The sequence below is a fragment of the Paroedura picta genome, chromosome 1 (assembly GCF_049243985.1).
Source record: "Paroedura picta isolate Pp20150507F chromosome 1, Ppicta_v3.0, whole genome shotgun sequence".
In the NCBI taxonomy this organism is placed as follows: Eukaryota; Metazoa; Chordata; class Lepidosauria; order Squamata; family Gekkonidae; genus Paroedura; species Paroedura picta.
In genome coordinates, this window is record NC_135369.1 from 151,784,947 (window position 1) to 151,804,611 (window position 19,665).

The 19,665-nt window shown below is 43.0% G+C and overlaps 1 protein-coding gene across 2 annotated transcripts; it reads left to right on the plus strand.

Moving 5' to 3' along the window:
- Positions 1-4,964: 4,964 nt before the first annotated feature.
- Positions 4,965-17,125, plus strand: LOC143823190 (glutathione S-transferase A4-like). Of its 2 annotated transcripts, none has more exons than XM_077309240.1 (7): positions 4,965-5,079; positions 6,114-6,221; positions 8,508-8,559; positions 12,788-12,920; positions 14,760-14,901; positions 15,329-15,460; positions 16,799-17,125. In XM_077309240.1, the coding sequence occupies exons 2-7, from the start codon at positions 6,135-6,137 to the stop codon at positions 16,922-16,924; spliced, it is 672 nt and encodes a 223-aa protein (XP_077165355.1). In that variant the 5' UTR covers positions 4,965-5,079; positions 6,114-6,134; the 3' UTR covers positions 16,925-17,125. The 2 variants fall into 2 exon arrangements, with proteins under 2 accessions (XP_077165355.1, XP_077165364.1); XM_077309249.1 differs by lacking the exon at positions 4,965-5,079 and adding an exon at positions 5,595-5,740.
- Positions 17,126-19,665: the final 2,540 nt, after the last annotated feature.

Consider the following 19,665-nt stretch of genomic DNA (forward strand, 5'->3'; position numbering starts at 1 on the left):
GAGCCATGAAATAGATAAGTTGTGGGGAAGAACAGAAGCAAAATAAGTAAACCTGTAGGAAATGTACAATATCATGCCAGATATTGTCTTTGTATTCATTCCCTTTTTGTCCAGTAAATGCAGAGTTGTAACAAAATTGCTACAGGGGATCCAGTCAGTTTTGTTTTTTTTAAGTGTGATGCAGCATCTTCTCAACATCCAAACTGCAATATATTGTGAACAAGAAAAGTCCAGATATACCATCTGCTATCCTTCTGTCATGATTTTAAATCTGATATGGAAAATGCTGGTAGAAGTAGAACAGGGCAGATGCAAAATAATAGAATCCATCCATTTTGTAAATGTAACAGCTGTGCATGGGTGTGGAAGAGATAGTGTGGACTACCCAAAATCAACTCCTTGCTGTAAGAACCCTTCACCAACTGTACGGTGGTCAGGCAATGCTTTCTCAATTGCTGTATCCGCTCACATCCCTGCGGCAGCTGGTGAGGGCCCAGCAACCAACAGAAAAGGCCATTTCCCTAGCTCACCGCCCCTTCCATTATATGGAACATGAGACATAAGAAGCCATGTTGGACCAGGCCAATGGCCCATCCAGTCCAGCACTGTGTGTCACACAGGGGCCAACGCCCAGATGTCATCAGGAGGACCACAAGTGAGGCGAGAACTCCAGAAGCCCTCCCACTGTTGTTTCCCAAGCACCAACAAAACAGAGCATCCCTGCCCCAGACATAACATTCCACCTATACCTTGTGGTATTGGTACTGGACATGTGCTAAAAAGACTTGGAATAAATCTTATTGTATGGAAATTGGACAGCTCAGCTGGGCCTGTTTTTGGCAAACAGGCAAATAACTATCCTGGGTAAATAACATCTAATTAAAACTCTGTTAAATGGGGAAATATTTTTTTTCTTTAGGCGGTTGGCTACTTTGCCTAAAAGAAGGTGGGGTTTTTTTGGTCTTTTGGGGATTTCGTAGGAAGTGGTGGTACGGAATTAGGAAGGATGGAAACTATCTTTAAAATTATCAAGCTCATTTTACTCCTGCCACCTAGTGGCTAAAAGCTTGTTTTGAGGAATGTATGCTAACCTCATTCAACTCTTATATTCACATTCCTTACAATCCCCTCTTCTTTATATTTTGTTTGGGACAATGAGACTGTTATGTGATATAAGTAAGCATGTAATTCTGTTTAGAATCTAACCCTCAGTTCTCAGGACAGGATAACATACTCAACATGGCTGGTCACTCATGGGGATTCCTCCGTGCTTCGGTGGACTGCTTTTCTAGCAAATGATCATACTGCATATTTGGACTCATGATGCTGTTTACTAATTTAATACTAATTTACTTTCTCCTTATATCTGTACTCTTATGATCCCTCTTCCATTGTCTGAGGAAGTGTGCATGCACACAGAAGCTCGCACCTTTAATAAATCCTTGTTGTTCTTAAATGTGCCGTCGGACTCAAATCTTGTTATGCTATTTCAAACCAACATAGCTATCCATTTGACTCTAAGTTAAGGAAAGAGGAAAACAAGACCATTTCCGCACAGAGGGGTAAAATGCAAGTGACTTCCTGTTTACAAACATGGGATGGTAAATCGCGCATGTGCAGCCCTCTTCATGGGGAAACTCTTTTGTATTTTCCCTCTGCCACATCACGGCTTTTTGTCTCCTGATGAGGCTGCAAGGGAAAACAAGCCAAACTTCTCCCTTCACTCCTTGGCTTGTCAATCACATGAAGCCACCAATCACAGCACAGCAGTTCTCTCATAGACTGAAAACCTCTCCCCTCCATCCCCCAAATTAATTTTTAAAAGCATTTCTGCATTGCTATGTGGTGATGCCACAACACAGATCCATTTTTAATAGAAATCAGCACTGCTCCATTGCTATGGGGAAACGGCAGAATGATACAGCATTCTACCCCCCCTTTTGGGGGGAATTCATCTTATTTTGTAGTTTATTTCTGTCTGGGTAGGTTTCTGTGACCTGAACATGATAACTGGAGCCAAAAAGACATTTTGTGCTACTAGTTTGCTTTAAAACAAGGTGCTCAGACCCCTGTATTATCGGGGGAAGGCAGCCCGATCACCAGCCCCCCACTCTTTCCCAGTTCATTCTCCACCTCCAGAAAACAGAAAAGGAGATGCGTTTTGCCTGCCTGATCCCCAAATGACAGTGAACACTTTAAAGAAGACTGCAATATGGACTACACTATTAAAAAATTACTTGGAGCAGGAAATGGAGATGGGAGGGCGGGTGCAAGGGCGGGACAAAGCTGACCAGACTATCACACATTTCCCCTTCCATACAGCCTTATCCCTGGTTGTTCACTGGTGGTTCGCACAATTTAGGGTGAGTTAAAAATGGTCAAATTGTGATGCGACTACTGGACAGCCTTGGGATGTTGACAACATCATGTGGAGGGGCTCTATATGCCGCCAACATGCAAAGGCTGTCCAGGAACATTTTCCTCATGCGGAAATGGTTCAAGTCTCATGGTATGAGAAAACTGTCTGATGAACTGGGTACTGCCACCTCGTGGCTAATTATTTTCTACCATTTTCAATGAAAACCGCTAATTACGAACTTTTGGTGGAACCTGGATGAGAACAGAAAAGAGAAAAGACTACAAGCATGACTTTTCCAGCTTACTGTCACAGTTTGATTTCTAATACTAATTTTCACTTAGTTTAAGCACAGATGTGGGACTGAGAAAGTACTGACACAAAAAACGTATTTATTCAGAGCTATACATGTGTTACTGTGTACAGTCTATAAAATAAAATGAAAGCAAATGCTGGTTTCTAAGGTTACATGAAAAAGTTACTTGAGATTTTTAAAATGTCTAATTAGCAGGGTCTGTGGACAGGGCAATAGCTACATCTGTATTGCATTTTCTAGTATCTCTCAACAAATCCATTTTGCTTTCAAACAACGCTCTCCTTGCAGAAAAAGGCATTGCACTTCTGTTTGTCCTGTGTTAACACGCTCTCTGGGGCTTTCCAGATGCCTTAATGTTCCATTTCCATTCATCTATAGTACCATTTTTTCTTGTGTCAAGATAACTTTGTTAACATCTCCATGCTATCCTAGTTTGACCTTGTTTCTCCCCCTGTTCTTTTCTAAACTAGTTTTTCCTGGGTTGTTTTTTTTTTGGGGGGGGGTCTTTATTGTGGAATGGATTTGCTCAGAATCTGAACATTTTTTCGATGTTGTGGATCGCTGCCCAAACCTGCCCAGAAAGGGTTGAGGCAGCGAGCATTTTAAAAATTATTTCCATGCCAGCATTTCAACGTTTCAGCTCTGGAGGGCGCCTGCACTGAAAGACTGGTCAGTCCTGGTGGGAAGCCTGACAACAGCACTCAATCCTTGCCTTCCTTACCACTCTTTCATTCACGCTCAAGAACATACACTAGCTGGCGTGTCCCAGGGTGCTATTTTCAAATGCATTTTGCAGTGCATGCAGCTAGCTTAAAACCACACAGTCGAAGGAAACAAGCTCTTGTGAGCTGTGTACTGGATGCAAGTCAGGTAAAGGATTTTTTTAAGAATTTAGGGGGAGCCTATGAGAGAACACTCAAACTTGGGGAAAGAAGCAACCAATAAGGGGTGAGGCACACAGACCAGGGACGACTCTCAGTTTTGGTGTGGTGGGCAGGGTTTCGTCACTAGAGGATGTCTCAGTCCCCTTGAGGATGCTGAAGGACTGCAACACTAAAGTGCATTGCAGAAACACCACTGATGAAACTCAGAAGTTGGCTGCCGTCTGAGTAATGCCTCTTTCTCTCTGGCACACAATTGCTGTGGACAAGCAATAGGACCTGCAGACAATTATTATTCCGTGGTATGTGCACATGTAACAAAAATACGTGAATGTGCAATTGTCTTGTGATTATGTGTATTTCGATTTTGTGGTTCATGGCAAAGGATTAATAAAATCACAAATGTAATTCAGTATGCTAAAAAGTAATCACTCTAGAAACCTAATAATGAACTTTATTAATCATGCAGGACCAAGAAGCAAAATAGGCATTGGACAACATGTAAAGCTAACCAACAAATACATCTTGTCATTCACTATCAGGGGACCAAAGTGTTCTCCATACTGTATCCTACGTATATTCAAAAGTCCAAATTCCTTGACACTCAGACTCTTTCTGCTGTAACAGAGACTCACCCTAAACAGGCCTGCTCAGAATCCTATTTAGGGCTGTTCAACTGGGCTGACGCCACCAAAAAATGTTAATAGCATTGCACTGCAACATGGAAACCCATCTAGAATTTACCACACTCTAATTCCTCTACAAAATTAGCCTATGCAGATCTCGGTGAGAGGGTGAAATTTTAGGGGTTTCTGCATATATGGCATAAGACTGCATCTGAACATTCATCTCTAGGATTTCTCCTGGACAAGGAAGTTCCAACCATTGATTTGTTCAGCATTGTCTCCACTATTTTGCAGTGGCTCTCCAAAGTTTTGCATCAACCTGTCTGGTCCTTTCATGCCAATAAAGTTACTCTGAATCTGACTGGAAATGCCAGAGATTGAATCTGGGCCCTTTTGCACATGATTGCCATGAATCCACAATTCTCTTCCCTACAGAAAGTACGATAATGCTGTGTTCGTGTGTGAATGTTTTTAACACAGGCAAGAGAGCAAATGAAGACTTCAGCTAGCCTGGGAACTAACCAATCCAGTGGACCTATTAAGGTCTGATCAGACTGTTCCGCTTGGAACCAATCAGGGGTTTGGTGGGCTTTTTTGAATTTATAAAAGTGCCTGAGCATGCCTGTTTTTCTTTGTTTGATGTTTGTTGTTTGATGTTGGAGTTGCTAAATAAAAAGAGCTGTTTTGAAGAATTGGAGTCTTCTGTGTTTATTGAGCCTGGAGACTTAACAGCCACAACATAGTCATGTGCAAAAAGATGCTTGTTTCTGCCTCTGCTTGAATGAATGTCACATGACTGCAGAGATGGGTGGAGTTCCAGAAGGTGATTGTTCCGGTCAAAGCTTTTTATGCAGCACAAGGAAGGAGTAGCTGGGACCTCAGATCAAAGTCTCACTACAGGTTAGTTGCTGAAAATTCTGTATGCCTTTGATAAATTTGTGCGGGCATCATATCATAATATGTGATGGTATAGTGTTACACTTGTAGAAGTGGGCATCTGCATTTGCATCTGAGAGACCTGTAATCGGCAGTTTCTCCTTACCTGAATAAATTTACCTTTTCTGTCGAGACTGTGTTTATTGGGCAACGTAAGAGACTCTGAACTCCCACAAAAAATGTGGCAACCCAAAGACATACTTGAATTCTATAAGAGGCGGGCCGTTGGTTTAGTGGTTAACTGCCTTCTAGAGTGGGTTAATTAGTAGTTAATTAAATATCTACAAAGTGTCCCTCGATACATTCACAAGACGTTTTAAACTTCTGAGTGGGTTTTTAAAAATGCCTTTCTTGAGACTCAAAAATTACGCTTGAGGCACATACTGGCACTTCAAATGTTTAGAAGAGCAGGTTCACTATCCCCTGGGTGCGCCCTACAGGGGAAAGCCCCAGCATTCTTTAAGAGAGGGCATGATTGGTGGTATCCTCTGTTAGAAAAATAAGAAGCCTGTTTGCTTAGCCTGAAACTTGGACTGCGGAAGTTTGACGCTTTGTTACATGGAAACAAAAGAGCGGGCAGGTGGACGCTGAGAACATTTCAGGCAGCTGAATTTTTTTCCTGAAGGTTTGGTTACTTTTTTTTTTTCTTTCCAGGGTTTGTGTTCACTCCATTAGCATGCCACGATTGTAAGCCTCTCAAGGCACCTGGAGAAGCCAGATGGGACTGCTTGAAACAAAAGCAGCATAGCAAAGCACTATTGAAGATCTGGGTTGAATTCCCAGAGTTTGAAATTTCATTTATTTATTTATAATTTAATTTATACCCCGCCTCTCCTGACTAAGTCATCTCAAGGCGGTTTACAACAATAAAAACAACATACCCAGAAAATCATAAAACAGTAAAAAAACAGTTTAAAAAATTTGGGACCTGCCTGCCCTGACGAATACCTTGCTTGCCTTGCTTTGGTGACTCGCACACCTTTTGCATTATATTTCAGAATTTCTGTCGCTTGAAAACCATGGCTGAGAAACCGAAACTTTACTATTTTAATGCAAGGGGGAGAATGGAGCCTGTCCGATGGCTTTTGGCAGCAGCTGGCGTTGAGGTTTGGCCTCTTTTTGCATAGTGAATGTCATACAGGTGGTTTGCTAGGACAAATGCCAATCTTACAATGTCTTTTTAAAGCTCTAGACAAAGGGAAAACTCAGGAACAAACTAGATACAACTATGGGTGGGGGGAACCAGGTGTATTTAGATAGGTACGCACGGGGTGAGGAGGGCAAAGCCTCGCCCTCTCCTCTCAATCTCACCTTGTGGTCCTTTATTTTCTGAGCATTTCATGGTTTCCATCTCAGAAGAGAGCTTTGCTGGGAGGCAAGCACAAGCAGCGGCAAAGTCAGTAAAATTAGGTAGGGGAGGAAGTAAGGCTTAGCTCCACTCACAAAAATGCTACATTTTGCCTTTAAAAGAAATTTTAAAAATCTGCAATCCACCCACTTCTTGATTTAGAGTAGTGGTTCTCAACCTGGGGGGGTCAAATGACCCTTTCACAGGGGTTGTGGCAGGGGGAGCAGCTTGGCGGCAGTGGAGGCACCACCACTGTTGCTGCTCCTCCTGCAGGCGTCTGAGATTGGCATGGTGAGCCAAGAGGCAGAACAAAACTGAGAAACCCCAGGAAAAAACAATTTATATACCATCATGAACAATGGATCTTCACGCCATTGGCCAGTTTCAGTTTAATTTCTGTGAAAGAACATTTGCATAATTTTTAAAATTCACAATAATAACTGTGGGACCTATAAATCATCCATGGCCATGTGTGTGAGTGTTTTTCAATGCAATACTCTCACTATTTCGAAAGCCAAGTGGTAAATAATGAAGGCAAGAGCAGGGTTCTCATTGTTCAAGAGCATGCTATGGTCTGTCTGGCCATCTTTTAATATTTAACAAAAAAAAAAGAGAAGTCAGACTTTGAGCTCATCTGAAGATCATGCTGCCTGAACTAGAACTTTTCTAGATTCCAGCCCCAAAGATGTGCCTTGGGGCCAGTGGGAACTGATTACTCACTGTTGAGGAGGAAAAAATCTAAGGTCCAGAACCAGCTGTCCAGTTTAGCCAAAAAAGCACCATTGAATAGTCATTTTGGCCCCCTCCATCTCTAGTCTTCCCTTAATTGCTATTTTTATAAATTAAATGGATTATGAAAACTTCAAATGAAGTTTCTGCTCATAGGGATGTCGGATTAGCAGCTCATCTCCAGGTGGCAGAGATCACTTCCCCTGCAGAAAATGGCTGCTTTGGAGGATGGAGTCCATTGGATACTCCACTGAGGTCCCTCCCCACCCCACATCCTGCCCACTCCTAGCTCCACCCCCAAAATCTCCAGATATTTCCCAACCCAGAGCAGGCAGCCCTATCTAGACATGAGCAGGAATACTATTTGCTAAAACAGAAAATCTTATTCTCTCTATCACACACACATGCACATTTGGCTTCTCTGTGACATTGTATACAATATGATAGACATTTTATACAATGTGATAGACACACACTTTCACACAAACCCTAAAAATACCAATTGATATTATTAAGACCTGATTATATTTCCATAGGTTAGATAATACATGGCTCTAGTATATGGTAACCAGGTCATCCGGTGGGCAATAGGGGATAAGGTTGCCAAATCCAAGTTAGGAAACTCCTGGAGACTTGGGGCCAGAACCTGGGAAAGACAGGGGTCTCAATGGGGTACAATGCCATGGAGTCTGCCTTCCAAAGCTTCCATTTTTCTCTATAGTCTGGTGGTGAGTTGTAATTCTGGGAAATTCCCAGGCCCCACCTGGAGGCTGGCATCCCTTCGGTCATAATATTTATATTCTATGCTTATATTGTTAGATACCTACCATGCTGCCCATATCCACAGGCAAAGAAATACACTGAACTGAATATTGGTGGCATGGTGTGCAACTGTTCTGCTTGAGCCAACCAATACGGCTACTAAAACATACATTTATTTATTTAGTGCAATTCCATTGCACCACTCCAGTCTATCAAACTGTTATGCAATCTGTCAGTATTTAGGAGGCATAACACACTGATATTTTAAAAACATTTTCTTAATATAAGAGCAGCATAACTTCAAGGGTTCCAGTGCCACAGGAAAAAAAATCCATCCAGCTCGTACTGCTCTTTGCCCATCTCCTGACTGTAAAGTTCCACAGCAATTGGGTATCTCTACTTAGTCAAAGTTCTGATACAGAGCAAGGCTTCTGTTCTACGTATAGCACAAACACATACCTTCTGTTCTGTGGCCTCACATAGTTGAAACAAATGGCCTGCAAAAGCTTTTGTTTATTTCTGTTATGCATATACAATTTCTCTCCCTCTTCAGTTTGAAGAAGAGTTTTTGGAAACTAGAGAACAGTATGAGAACTTGTTAAAAGGTAAGAATACCAACCTAGATGGAATACAGGAAGGGAGAGATTAGGCTCTCCAAATGGTTAAAAGTGCTCACAATGTGCATGTGTGACTGGAGTAACAGCCAAAATGCTGAATTGGTAATCAACCCTTTCCTCGCAGCTGTTTCCCGTCTAAATCACACCTACCCAAAGGTATATATATTTGTTGTTCCTCTATATATTTCTGAAACAGCCTAGGGGGTGGGACGTATCCGGGTGCAGCCAGCTTTGTCCTGATTGGCCCTGCCCCTGGACTCTAGCCTCTTTGCTCTCAGACGCCTCAGTGCCTGTAGCCAGCAGCAGGTGAGAGGGCTCTGGGCAAAGGGTTGTGGTGGAGGGCTTTGCTAACGAGGGCCTCTTGGCCTGCTAGGCTGGGCTTGCTCATGAAGGCCTCCCAGTCTGCTGACTGCCTGCTAAGGAGCTCTGTCTCGGCCCTGTTAACGAGCTGCCCAGCCCCCGCCCGCCCCACTTGATTTGGCTGCGAGCTGCGGCCCAAAGCCCCCTTATGCTGCCTGGCCAGGGGAGGGGACCTTTTCAAGGCCCGTTCTTAGGAACAGGTTTTGAAGCTAGTATATATATATCATCAAGCATGGAAACAAGAACACCATAACATCCAAATTATGCAGTATGATAATTCTTTGCTAAAAAAGGGTAATCAGTCCTTTAGGTGTAGTTTACAAAAACATCGGAGAAATAAAATGTCAAGGTTAGTAATTAATGGCAGATATTTTTCCAGTTCTGAAAAGAAATATTAAAAGAGACTAGCTGCTTGCCCCATCTGTCTCCACCCAAGCATGGAAGCATTCCCACAAGTGATCAGCTTTGCTAGGTTTGTTATCCTGTCCTTAGACCAGAGAGTTAGATTCTAAATTATATTACATACTACTTACATAAACATTACAGTCACATTGTCCCAAATATAATAAAAAGAAGAGGGGATTGTAAGGAATGTGGATATAAGAGTTGAATGAGAGTTTGGGGGTGGAGCACTACTGAATAATTTGGATGAATTATACTGCATAGTATAGATGTTATGACACAGTTTACTAAATAATTCACATTCACTCACTGGAAAGTATTGCAGCCTAAATCCAAGCATCAGCCTTTAATTGTGCCAATACTGAGCTTGCTGTTTCTTTGATTTTGCCATTATTTGGTTTCTCATTTATTCTGAGCAGCAAATATGGGCATGAACCAGCTCACATACTAAAGTTTGTGATGACTTGTAATCAGTTCATGGTTCATGGCAGGTCAACTGGCATGAACTTCTAAGCAGTTCATAGAGCTTGACGGGAGTTCATGAATGGATACATTTCCAGGCAAATTGTTTCCACTCAAACAAATTGTTTGCCAACCCCCTCCCCCCTCTCTGTCTCTCTCTGTGTGTGAGTGTGTGTGTAATTATCCAGCCTTGGAAACACTATTGTTAGTTTCAAATTAGTCATGTCAGTTTCAAGAAGACCCCTCCCCCTTTGCCAGTGTTCCTTTGTGTTCACTTCCCATTTTGTTGCACAGAGCTTGCAAAAATCTCACTCCCTTGCTTGGATTTGTGACTCTGTGCTTTGAGATCTGTCCTTTTAAGCTTGCAATAGCAGTGACACAGTGGGCACTCTGTACATTGTCCTGGTTCTACTGAACTTGCAAAAATGTCCCCCCTTGTTTGGATGATAGTTGAGATGCCATTGCCAAGATGGCACTGGGGTTTTCTGGGCACTAGTACATTGCACTGGGCTTGCTAAAAGGACCCCCATTCAGTTTCTGCTGCAGAGATTTGCTGATTTGGCCTTAGTCCTGTTGGGTTTCATTGCCACAGTGGCACTGGTTCTGCTGGGCACATTTTGCTGGGCTTGCAAAAATGACAGCCATCTTCAATACCTACTGCAGAGATTCTCTAGGACTTTGATTCCATTCTGCTGGGCTTCTATTGCCCTTGTCTTTTTTTGCTGGCCTCCCCATTAGAAAAAAATAGGGGTCACTTTCTTTGTGGGGGGCATAACTCACTCACCGTAAATCCAATCCTCACCAAACTTTTAGGACAGGCAGAGGAGAGTCAGCCAGAGAACCCCTGCATGTTGGGTGTCTCGGATACACTGTGGGAGGGCTTCTACCACATCATGAACTTCACAAACCGAACTCATTTGTTTAGCTCTTAAAATCTTGTGACACTTCATGGCCCACAAACTAGGCATGCCATGAACCATGAATGAAAATGAACAGTATTTCCCAGTTCATGCCCATCCCTGCCCAGCAGCTTTCACCTCACACTGTTGTATTCCCATGTTTTGGCAATCCCCATCCCTATGCTGATTTATTAAGGAGGCACTGAAAAAATTTCCATTGTAAATGCAGTGCAGTATTTTCATGTATGAGGAAATAGTATCTCTGTTCTCTCAGCCCGGATAGTATAGTCTAATGGCATATGTTTGGGTGTGCTCCAACTGAGATTGTAGAACAGAGGAAAAAAGAAAAAGAATAGCACAAGCAATTATATCTGTTTAAAGTAGCAAGACCATCAGCATAGGAAAAACTTCCTTTTTTTGCATCTCTCTGATGTGAAATAATACCATGCTTGCAACCAAGACTGAGTCATTACATAAAACAACTGATATACTATTTGGGGCCCTAATTAACTGTGTGTAAGCTGAGGCTTGCATGCACCATTCAAAGTATTCAAAGAATATAATACACAATCCTGAATACACATAACCCGAATCAATGTGCACACCTATAATCTACTACAAAACAGAGGGGGGGGGGTTAAGTATGTGCGGCAAGAGGGTGTGTAGCCAAGAGTTTACGTGATTTCATTTAATTTGTTCTTGAAATAGTAACAGGAGAAATACTTTCTGCTCAGCTCTGCAGACATGGAAAAGATAGTAGGGATATGATCACTTTGGTGTAGTGCAAATAGAGAGCAGAAAATAATTTTAGCACTTCTGCTTGTACAAAGCAGATGAGATCCGTCTCCATGTGTTGTGGAAGGGGAATGTTTTAATGAGTTGTCAAATATATTGATACAAGTCTTGCATAGGAGGCATTGTTAATTTTGGACTGAATGATGTCAAACACCTAAGCTTGGGTCCTTCTGACACACTACCCTTTGGGCAAGCAGTCAGTGCTCAGAGATGTGGGTCTTCAAGGTTATCTGCACACAGGTTTCTTAAATACTAGTGAAATAATATATCACTGGTCAACACAATCTCTACAATCCTGCAGCAGGAAAATAAGGAAAGCTAGCTTTTCTATCTAATATTTCAATACCTGGTATTAGATGGCACACCTTTTAGAATATCAAAGCTATAGGCGTAAGTATTATATATGTAGCAGCCCATCACAATGGGGCTTGGCATAGTCAGATCCACTGTCCAGTTGAATCATGAATTTAGCATGGTTCCCTCTTGCCTATAGCTTAATTAAAGGCTTTGGTCATCTGGCCTCAGGTAGTCTCCCAAACCCAAGCACTCTTGATGGAACCTCTAGAACAAGGGTGGCCAAACTGTGGCTCTCCAGATGCCTATGAACTACAATTACCATGGCAGGGGCATATGGTAATTGTAGTCTGTGCGCATCTGGAGAGTCACAGGACACCGCTGCTCTAGAAGATGACCTCTGCTCCAGCTTCCCCTCTCCCACCTAGTTACAGAACTGGACACAGGTTCCCAGGTTTAGACACTCACCACATTCTTGAATTGACCTTGAAGGAGAAAAGGATGGTGTAGGCAGGGAAGCACAATTACAGACACCTGCAAGCCAGAGCAGGGCTATTAATATTTATATTGACCCTTGGTAAGAGGAAATCCGAGTGTTTTGCCTCACAGAAGAACTGGCCCATGAAGGTCTTAACATTATTTTGGTCTAGAGCAGCCTTTCTCAACTTTTTAAAGACATTTCAGAACTAAGTAGCATGATCATGCAGAATATGGTTGGGAAGCATAGCTGTGCACACACCCACCTGGGGCTCCTCCCCCTCCTAACCCCTATAGGCCTATCATTGGCCATTTTGGGAAGGGATTGTCATATCACCCCAAAATATTCAACAGATTTTAAAAAATATTTAAAACTAATTAACTCCCACCCATTTGGGAAACCCTTCCACAGCTGTCATGAAACCCCAGGGTTTCACGAAACGCTAGTTGAGAAATCCTGGTCTAGAGAGATAACTCTGAAAGAGTATGCCGAAATGAAATGGTGTGACACATTCCTCTTTTAACAGATGGATACTTGCTCTTTCAACAAATCCCTATGGTGGAAATTGATGGACTGAGGCTGGTACAAACCCGAGCCATCCTCAACTACATAGCTGCAAAACACAACCTCTATGGGAAGACCTTGAAGGAGAGAGCTATGTACTGTATTAACACCCATATTGCTTTCATATCTAATGAAGGTGCAAGATGCCTTTGTCCAAAGACACTTGCCCCAAGTGCACTTCATGTACTATGGAAAATAGACTTCAGGGTAGGCTCTAAGAAGGCTGCCTTGAAGCAAAATGCAGAATCAACTAATTAATTAGTGCCATTAATGAGCACTGACACGATACTGAGGTAAACTAGGGAGGCTATTCACTCAAGGAATCTTAAAGATCTCAGGGAAGGATTGTTTTTAGTGTTCTGTACTATGGCCAACTGAATCAACATGTCCATTTGAGCATGAGGCATGTCTGTCTGTGCTTGCAGAATATAACATTTCATTCTAATTGAAAACAAAAGACTGGATGAACTGACATGTCGATGCTAAAATCAGTCATCACACTGCTTTTGTCCTCCCCCTCCCCTTATTTAGCCTCCTAAGAAGTAATGATCCAAAGTGATTCATCTGGGTGGTGAGGGTGTTAGCGTTTCTTTGGGAGACAGGCTGAAAAACTCATGTAAATTCAGCTTAAGAGAACAAGCTTAGAAGGGCCAGATCCAGATCTCTCCTCTCCTATGAACTTCCCCAGTAGCCTGTCACTATTCCTCAGCTTCAGTTTTCCATCTGAAATTGGAGGAGAGTCATACTGGCTGACCTTGCAGGTTTGTTCTGAAGATCAGTAGAGGCAATATAACAGGCATCCTGAATTCTATAAGGCAGGGGTAGTCAACCTGTGGCCCTCCAGATGTCAATGGACTACAATTTCCATGCATTTGCTGGCAGGAGCTCATGGGAATTGTAGTCCATGGACATCTGGAGGACCACAGGTTGACTACCCCAGCTATAAGGCACTCCATTCTCCTCTTTGAGTATTTTGATTCCTTTCCTCCTCCTTCATTCAAGTCTGCCCTTGGTTTTCCACTCCATCTGAACAAGCCAACTGTGGTTTGTGCTTCCTTGCAAACAAGAAGACCTGTGCAGACAACCCACTGGTGGGCTGATGCACTGCATGGAGGGAGGTAGGGGGTTTGAGCATGCTGATGCCACCTCCCTGCAAACATAGAGTCTTATGCATAGTGCAAAGTGCGAACTCATGGAGGAAGTACCCACTCCCCATGATCAGCAACACTGCCTCCCAAACATTGCTGATCAAGGGGAGGTGTTGTGAGCACGCTTATTTCCCCTGCATGTTTACACTCTGCAGATGACTCTGTAATCGCACTAAGGTGGGAGGTGTGGCCAGTGTGCTTGTGAAACCCTTCCAGGGTCATAAAGAAACCCCAGGATTTCATGAAACTCTGGCTGAGAAAGCCTGGACTAGGGGAACATGGAGAGTTCTCATGCTAAGACTGGGACTAGTAGGGTTCCCGCAGAGAGAAATAGAAACGAGTGTCATATATACACAAAAAAGGCATTCCATAAGGTAGTGATGCTCACGTTGGTTGGAACCCATGTCGAAGCCAACCCCAATTTTGGAATCCTCTGCTCCAGGGTAAAGGTTGGTTCAAACAGCCATTGGTGGAGGAGGTCTGAGAACTGTGCCCACTGCCTCTCATGATGCTGATGGTTAGGAGCAGTATGGTCTTGGGAATGAAGGGGACCACAGAGAGGAGTAGGGAATGAAGTAACTCAGCCCTCCTTTCTCTTCCTGCCATGGAGGGCCACAGTCTTCTTTTCCAGTTCAGGAGTTTAAGCCTTGTGCGCCACTTGTGAGAGGGTCATGACCTTGTTCTAGGTTACAACCCACAGTTTGAGAATCACAGCCATAAGATGTGGGTGAATAACATTGACCATAGCAAGGGTAACTCATTGTGGCTGGTTGTTTCCCCTCCCAGAATTGACATGTATGTGGAAGGAACAACCGATCTCATGGGACTCATCAGGGCTCACTACAAATTACCACCAGAAGAAAAGGAGAAGAACCTTCATTTGATTGTTGATCAAGCTACGAAGAGATACTTCCCAGTATACGAAAAAGTATGTAACAAATAGGCAACAAACAGTGTATTTCAATAAAAACCTTAGAAATAATGTCATTTGGCATTAGGTGGTAGGGTTCTGACTTAGGGAGAAGCAAACCATCTAATGCACAGGGAGAACCAGTTCTGGCCCATGTGCTGAAAAAACAAGACAGAATCTACCTGGGATCTGCCTCTGGGCACCCAACAGGATAGTCTGGTGTGCACGTCGGGGACAGACCTACCTCTGATGGATCATGACATAGGGCCAACAGAGTCCCTCTTGTACAGGCAAAGTAGATGGATTTGGTGGGTTGAAGGCTGAGGAGTGGGTGGTTAAGTGTATGCACAGAGGCTTCCGTACTTTTGTGCCATAATAATTCTTTAAGAGACGTGCTTATGAGTGAAGGTGATCTCTTTGCATCCATTAAACTTTTATCTCCTAGGTTTTAAAAGACAGCAGCCAGCATTTTCTGGTTGGAACCCAACTCACCTGGGCTGATGTACAACTAATCGAGGCCATACTCATGGTAGAGGAGATGGAGCCCACTGTTCTCTCACAGTTTCCTTCACTGCAGGTAAAAAAGTGACCAAATAATCATATATTTGAGGTAGTTGATAACCTAAGCCCTCACTGTCGCTCAAAAAAATACGTGCTTGGCAACAGGCTGGATCCAGTGATTCCCTTCTGCCAAGTGTGCACCTTCCTCGGACAGGACATATCGTATTCCACTTGAGGAAAATGCTCACTTAGCAGGGGCCCATCCACAGCTTCTCATACCTCCAGCAAACTGATGATGCTGTGTAGCACCTGACACCAGTGAGAACAAGGAAGTTTGCTAAACAAGCTCAGAAAAGTTACAGAGTAAACTTGATTCAGGGAGGTGGCCGGGTTGATCTGAAGCAGCAGAACCAGGTCTGAGTCCAGAGGCACCTTTTCGTCCAACACAGTTTATTTAAGGCATAAGCTTTCGTGTACACCCACACTTCCTCACATACAGACCAATGAAAACTAGAGGTTACGGTTTGCAGAGAGCTAGAGTTTGTGGCTTGAATTACACTGAAAATTGTGGGGTTTTGCAGCACTCTATTCTAGCTTCTGAGTGTCATCCATTTTTTACCGTTGTCCTATGAGCGATGTGTGAGGAACAAGCTAGACGTTAGCATACATGTGTAATAGTTTCCTCTGTATTTTTTTTTAATGAGCTGAGCTCTGTAGGTAAACAAACCGTTTAGGGTAACTTTGATCAACAAGAATGGTTCAGAGGGCTAAGGAGCCCCTCCAGGCCCCCTTTACATACCTTTAGTGCTCCCTCACTCCTCCCAGTTGTAGTCTGCCAGGGCTGGGCTTCATGAGGAAGAATTGTAGGCTCCTGCGTGAGAGGGGATTTGGCATTAGGTTTCACAGGACCTCATTTAAATCCTTGGGGGTGGAGTGGAAGCATTCTGTTCACTTGACTTTTGCTTATTCCTTGTTAAAATATCACTGATGTATTCACTGCTTATCACTAGAGGATTTATTCAAGTCCTCCCCCCATATTTTGGAAGCAGCAGTCATTTCTGCAGAAGCTGACTTCTTCAGAGTGGTACCTTCTCAACCTGGACCTGGATTAAACCACAGCATAGTGTCCCGACCTGTGAAAGACAGACAAAATGTTGTTTATCCCGGTAATTTATTTATTTATTCAGGGACTGGCACTTGTACATAGTGAGGAATAGATGTTTATAGCAAACCAGGAATCCTTAATTGTGTTCTGTGGGACATGGTAATGTGAGAGCACACACAATTGCATTTGTGCACAGTCTCAGTTTAACAGGAGCTTGTTTTAACATGCATGTTTTAAAAAAAGTGTTTATATTTTTAACTCTTAGTGCAGAATTAATTTTCAGGGTGTGACCGCTGTTTTGCATTTTAGGCTTTTAAAATGAGAATGAGCAATGTTCCCACCATTAAGAAGTTCCTGCAGCCGGGCAGTCAGAGGAAGCCCCCTCCTGATGAAATGTTTCTACTGACAGCAAAAAGAGTCTTCAACAGGAAATAAAAGAAACTGGCAATGTCTTGTGAGCTTATTTAAATTGCTTCTTGGGAGAAGCTGTGGATATTTGAGCTTGTATTAATGTTCCTGACCATCGCTGGACTCAAATTAATTATTAGTTGTATGGGAATTGATTTAACTAATAACATCCTAGGACTGATTCATAAACCTAAATCGGAAAAATAAACATCCAAATTTTATTTCAAATTTTGGAATCCATTTACTGCCTGCCTGATGTTATCATATTTTGTAATCTATCATCTGATGGATGGAAAGGGTTTATTGTGGGTATACTAGTAATCTGTGGCTTGGATAATGGGAAAGCTAGGCTATAAATGGAAATAACAAGAAGAAATAAAGTATACCCAGATATTTCATTTCCCTTGATGTATTGTTGAAAATTGCACCTCAGTAATTTTGCACTGCAGTTTTATGCAAAGTGACTCCAGTCTTTATCCACTGAAATCAATTAGATTAGACTAGAGTCAGCCTGCACAGGACTGCAGTGGCAACATGGGAGAAATGCATTCAGTGGCTAAGGAAAACGACAATTCTGTTTTTTTTCCTTTGGATTCCATTCTTGCCTAATAATTCAAGTCCACCCAACCATATCTATAAAGGTAAAAAGTAAAGGTATCCCCTGTGCAAGCACTGAGTCATGTCTGACCCTTGGGGCGACGCCCTCCAGCGTTTTCATGGCAGATTCAATATGGGGTGGTTTGCCAGTGCCTTCCCCAGTCATTACCGTTTAACCCCCAGCAAGCTGGGTACTCATTTTACCGTCTTCGGAAGGATGGAAGGCTGAGTCAACCTTGAGCCGGCTGCTGGGATTGAACTCCCAGTCTCATGGGCAGAGCATCAGACTGCATGTCTGCTGCCTTACCACTCTGAACCACGAGAGGCTCTAACCATATCTATAGCTGCACACAAATGTCCAAATGGACTCATGATGGAGAGAGGGAAACTCGTCCAGTGGTAAAATCCAGACCCTGCTTGTGAAAGACTCCAAGTTACATCTTGTCACACCACAAGAATTAATCCCAGCTTTTTAGGAGACGGGGATAAGGAAAGGCATGAGCGTGGCTCTTAATTGGTGGGGAAAAGGTATTCTTTGTATTCCCAGAGGAGTACATTCTTTCACACAGTCAAGTTGCAAGAAGGGGGCCTGCAAATGCTGATTAACATTATATACAGGCTGCATGAAATTGGACATTTGCAAGTTCCCCACTGCAAACATAAGAGACAACCCACAAACAGTATGAATGCCCCAAAGGTTTTCTGCTCATGGTTCAAGTTAAAGAATAAAGGAAACAAACAAAAACAATTTAAAACGTACAGGAATAGACCAATAGAAGCATGGTCTGTTAAGAGAATTCTCAGGACAAGTTCCCAGAGCTGTGCTGAAGCTCTCCCTATCCTAAAATTATGCAGTGAAAAAATCCTGAATAATTTCCCTTTTATCTTGTAAGAAAAGGGGTGCTTGCTTTTTAATTAACTGGAAGCCAGAAATTTAGGAGAAGGGCATGATGGGGTTTCTAAATGAGCATTGCTACCCATAACCTCTGAAGCTACAACCAGGCTCAGTCCACACGTTGGTTAATGAACTTTCAATGCACTTTAGAAGATTTTCTTCTTTTGCACAGGAAAATCCAGCTGCCGAAGCACACTGAAAGTGCATTATGCAGTGTGCGCATGGGACTGGCTGCTTATTAACACAGAATCCCCAGTCAACAGCAATCTGCCCATTGTCTGTATTAAGATTTCAGCAGTTCTGTTCTGCTCAGGATGTGAACTGCTCTACTCAGGAGTGAACATTGGCTACACCCAATTTTAGCCCAGATCACATATCGCCTGTGTTGAATGAAAGGCTCACGCAAACACAACCTTCCAGAAGTGTTGAGTGATTCACTCAAAAATCATGCATGGTGGAGCTCTCACAGTTGTTCCCCCTCAGGCAAAAGAAGCAGCTGGTTGTGCCTTCCATGGTTGTGTAAATGGAATCACAGGGCTGTTTCACACATGCTGCGGTAATGCGTGGATTTTGCCTACCACCATACATAAATATCTTAGGCGGTCCTGAAGCAAGTGTGGGATAGTAGTTAAAGTGTTGGACTGTGGCAGGCGTGGCCAAACTGTGGCTTTCCCACTGTCCATGGACTACAGTTCCCATGAGCCTCTGCCAGCATGTGCAGTCTTGGACCCATCACACATTCTCACAGGATTGTTGTGGGAGGGGAGGATAATAATATCAGCCCCTTTGACTTCCCACTAGTGGGGAAGAAATGAAGGAAGGAAGGAAATCCTAATGTGCCTACAGTAGCTAATGGTGGGAGTATATAGTCAGTCCTCCTAACTCTCTGGCTTATATATTGCACACTTTTGCCGCTTTATGACATGCATATGAACTGGTTTAGGAGGAGTCTGTGAATGCAGGCTAGAAGGACAGGGAGAGTCTGCTGGGGAGATGTTCACCACCAGCAAGAACCAGTTGTTTAACATATCTCAGGGAGAGTATCAGTTAAATTTCTCTTCACTGCTATGTGTTGGCTGCCTCAGGTTTGTTGCATGTTCTGCATGGTGGAAAGATTTTGAGCTAAAGAATTCTTTTTATTATAAATCAATTTATTGTGTGAATTCTGTTCCTGAATTAGTCCCATAGGACCCACACAGAAAGTGGCTATAAGATGCATTACATTTTGCTTCTCCATGCAGTAGTCTGCACAGGGCTTTTTACCCACTCCCAGATC